The 3,443-nt window shown below is 46.8% G+C and overlaps 1 protein-coding gene across 2 annotated transcripts in view; it reads left to right on the top strand.

Annotated features, from left to right (window-relative positions):
• Nucleotides 1–633: 633 nt before the first annotated feature.
• Nucleotides 634–3,443, top strand: part of MXD1 (MAX dimerization protein 1) — a 29,730-nt gene continuing 26,920 nt past the window's right edge. Inside the window, exons 1-2 of one of the 2 annotated variants that reach the window (XM_027772984.1) lie at nucleotides 634–687; nucleotides 1,410–1,509. In XM_027772984.1, the coding sequence (XP_027628785.1) occupies nucleotides 645–687; nucleotides 1,410–1,509 (143 nt within the window). In that variant the 5' untranslated portion in view covers nucleotides 634–644. Of the gene's footprint in view, nucleotides 688–737; nucleotides 1,325–1,409; nucleotides 1,510–3,443 lie in introns of those variants that run through there. The other variant, XM_027772983.1, reaches the window with a different exon arrangement.

The following is a 3,443-nucleotide window of genomic DNA, read 5'->3' as shown; positions in this document are numbered from 1 at the left end:
GAATCAGCGCCCCGGCTGGCCCTTCCAGCCAATGCCGGACCTGGGGAGGAGCAGCCCGGCCGCTGTCCACCAGCCACTCAGGGCTTGCTGGGCCTGGAGGAAGGTGACATCATCGTAACTGGGAGGTTTCCGAAGGTCCCACCAATAGGAAACAGGCGAAGTGGCTTGCCTTCTATCGCTTTTAGCCAATACTAACAAAGCAAAAGGGGCCCGGTTGTCGGTATAGAACCAATGGAAAACAGGGAAGGAGCACGAGGAGGAGTTGCGAATCCTGTCACCAATTGCAAAAAGGAGGTGGAGTCCGGGCCTTGTCAAGCATGACCAGCCAGCGAGAGGAGCGGACTTTAGGGGGCGGAGCCATGTCGCCCTCACCCAATGGTATGAGGCAAGGGGTGGGGCATTCTCCGGGGTGCCCAATGAGAAACGCAGTCGAAGCGGGCCTGTCAAGAGAAGGGGCTGGGGGCGGGGGGATGGTGAGTCGGGGATAAACACTCCGCGGCGGTGGCGGCTGCTGCTCTGCTCCGGGTTCTGTCACGGTGTCGGCGGTGCCCAGCTCACTGGCCCCCCTCCCCCTCCCGGCGAGCGTGGTCGCCAGAGAGGCTCCCTCCGCCCCCCCCTCCGTTTTTTTTCGGGTGAACAGCCGGATGCGGCTGGAGGCGGCCGACTATCTGGAGCGGCGGGAGAGAGGTGCACGGGGACGGGGAAGGGTCTGGCCTAAGTCGGGGCCAGGGGCTCTGAGGGGCCCAGCTGCGGGGTCGGGGCACGCAAGCCGCTCCGGGGGTGGTTGAAGGCGCCGAGAGCGCGACCGCGAGCCCTCTCAACCCCTCCAGCTCTCTCCACGTTCGGTCGGAAGAGAGGCCACTGGTGCCCCAAAAGCAATGAATGGGGGTGGGAAAGGGGCTGCCGCCCCCAGGTTCCCAAGCGCCTCCCCTCCCTACCCGCTAGCGAGTGAGGTGCCCGCGGGAGCCCCCTCAGCCAGTCCCGTCTGGTTTACCTCACCCGGGTTGGTCCCAGTCTGTTCCCAAGTGGGCTGGGGAACCCTCTCCCGGGCGGAGGAGCAGCACCTCCCCTGGTGTTTGTCCCGCACCTTCGCCTGGGGCTGGTCCCACTCAACACCATACCAACCTGCTGGATGTTGCCGGTGGGAAACAGGCTCCGAGAGCTTAGCCACTTGCTGTGTCTGTCTCAACAATGAGCAGCTGGAATCCTCCCTACACCTGCTCCGAACTGAGGGCATTCACACAGTTAAAAGAAAAAAAATCATTGTTCTCAGAATTCCACCTTGCTCCATTTAGTTATTTCTACAATATTCTTTTAAAGATAAGTAAGTGCAAAAGGAAACACTGTGGAGGGGAGAGAGTATTAAATGTTCTGGGCCCATTCATTAACTGGATCCTCCGGTTTTCTAGAAGCTGAGCATGGTTATGCCTCCATGTTACCATACAATAACAAGGACAGAGATGCCTTAAAACGGAGGAACAAATCGAAGAAGAATAACAGCAGTAGCAGGTAATTTGGTAAATATTTCTCCTTCTTTTTTAGATTATATAGTAGGTAACACAGACTGCAAAATGCAAGTTTCCTGTTGTGATTGTAACCCTGTAAATACATTAAGTGGCGATCGTGATTCACTTATGCACACATGGTCTTAAGCCATTGAAAGAAGCAGCCCTTCTGTTTGAGTTGAGGGGACTGAAAAGAAAAAAATAAAAGAAATATACTACCTTTCTTTATGAACTTTTTTAAAATTTAATTTTGCTTTTCTTTTGGAACAAAAATCTGTAGAAACTTCAAGTGAGATTAGCCCTAGTGACAATATTTTGCCTTCAGGAGTTACAGGTTTGGGGCAAATTTTCTGTATTTTAAGATGTTGGACATTATCCATTTCTTTTCATAGTAAAGATTTTATAAATATGTTAAAGTATCTGACTTGGCCTAGGTGGTAGGATTTCATATTTGACATGTAAACCAAAATGTGGATTTGTCATGTCTATTTATAATGGCAAAGGGGGAATTATTGGGTTAAAACCTACCAATTTTGTGATGGAGAAACATAAAATAAAATATTAAGAAATTACATGTTTTTTTTTTTATGTTAACCATGTAGATAGCCTTATAGTTCTTAAAAGCTGTGAATCTCACTGAAAAGTTTTTGGTTAATAGTGCAATCATATAGTACGGTCCTAAGCAAAGTTCCTTATATTTATAGATATTCCATCAATACTATTGCCCATTTCCCCCACACACACACTTTGCCCTTAAAATATTAGTTGGGTAGGAAATGTGTGTTACTAGACCCATTCAATTATGCCTTTTTTTGTCAGTAAATTAACAACACTGACATTTTCATCACTGGTTTAGTCTCTTTATCTGTCCCTGAGTCTCATGAATAACTCCCTGCAGTTAAATATTTGGGTAGCCTGTGTGGGCTAATGCAGACCACTAAAAGCCAGGAAGTTCATACCTAAACCTGAAACTCATTTTTCTTGCTGCCTCCTAAGCTTGGTTCATCCCCTTGTCCTTAGTGTTGTTGTTGGAACCACAGGGTGTGGGCAGCACACTTGTGCCACACTCTTGAATAAGAAGGCACAAGAACAAACCTGCCAATTACCTGGTAGGTTTTCCCACCTTAGCATTATCTGAAGGTAGTAACCAATGGTTGTGTGCATAGGTGCTAAGGCCTTTTAAGAAGGATATTAATACTGACTTATGTTAGTCAGCAGTCAAAAACTGTGTTTCATTTTGTTACAGAATTTTGGAGCCTTTCAGTGTATTTTTCTGGAAAAGTATAGTCCATTTTTGCTTTTATTGTCCATTTATGACTTGAGGGGAGCTGTCCACATTACTTGTTGAGGATTAATACCTTAACACTTTATTTTCTCCTAAGTTTCACAGGAAGGTTGGGGAGGATGTTCAGTGATGAGGAGAGAAAAAGATGTTGAAGAGAAGTGGCTTGGCCCCAAAAGGTGATTAGGAAAGAATAGCAATGATGGTTGTGAATTTCAAGCCAAGAAATGGATTCTTTCTTTTCTCTTCTCCTTTGTAACCAGCATTATTCCTGAAAAATAGCTGCAAATCGTGGTTTTGGAAAAAGCTCTATTGCTTCCATTAATGAGTTTGGTTTGATGTTCATATTTAGAGATAGGGGGCTATCACATTGTCCACAGAGTTGACCAGTAACGAATTCGTGTAATACATTCAGTGCTGTAGGGATCTCTGAGAGACCATGATTACACCTGGAGATGGCACCTAGCAAATAGATGAAGAAAAAGCAGGTAGTTTTATTTAAGTGTGATCACTTCCTTCACGACCTGTTTGGAATGCTCTTACCTGAGGAGTACACAATCTCAACAGAGAAAGCAGCTTGACCCCTAGGTTTGAATCAACCCTGTATCCAAGGCCGCAGATGGTCAGAATTTCGAATTGATGTGAGAGCTAGGGAA

Source organism: Tupaia chinensis, unplaced genomic scaffold, assembly GCF_000334495.1.
Source record: "Tupaia chinensis unplaced genomic scaffold, TupChi_1.0 Scaffold000316_1, whole genome shotgun sequence".
NCBI lineage: Eukaryota > Metazoa > Chordata > Mammalia > Scandentia > Tupaiidae > Tupaia > Tupaia belangeri.
This window is presented reverse-complemented; position numbering and strand designations above follow the sequence as displayed.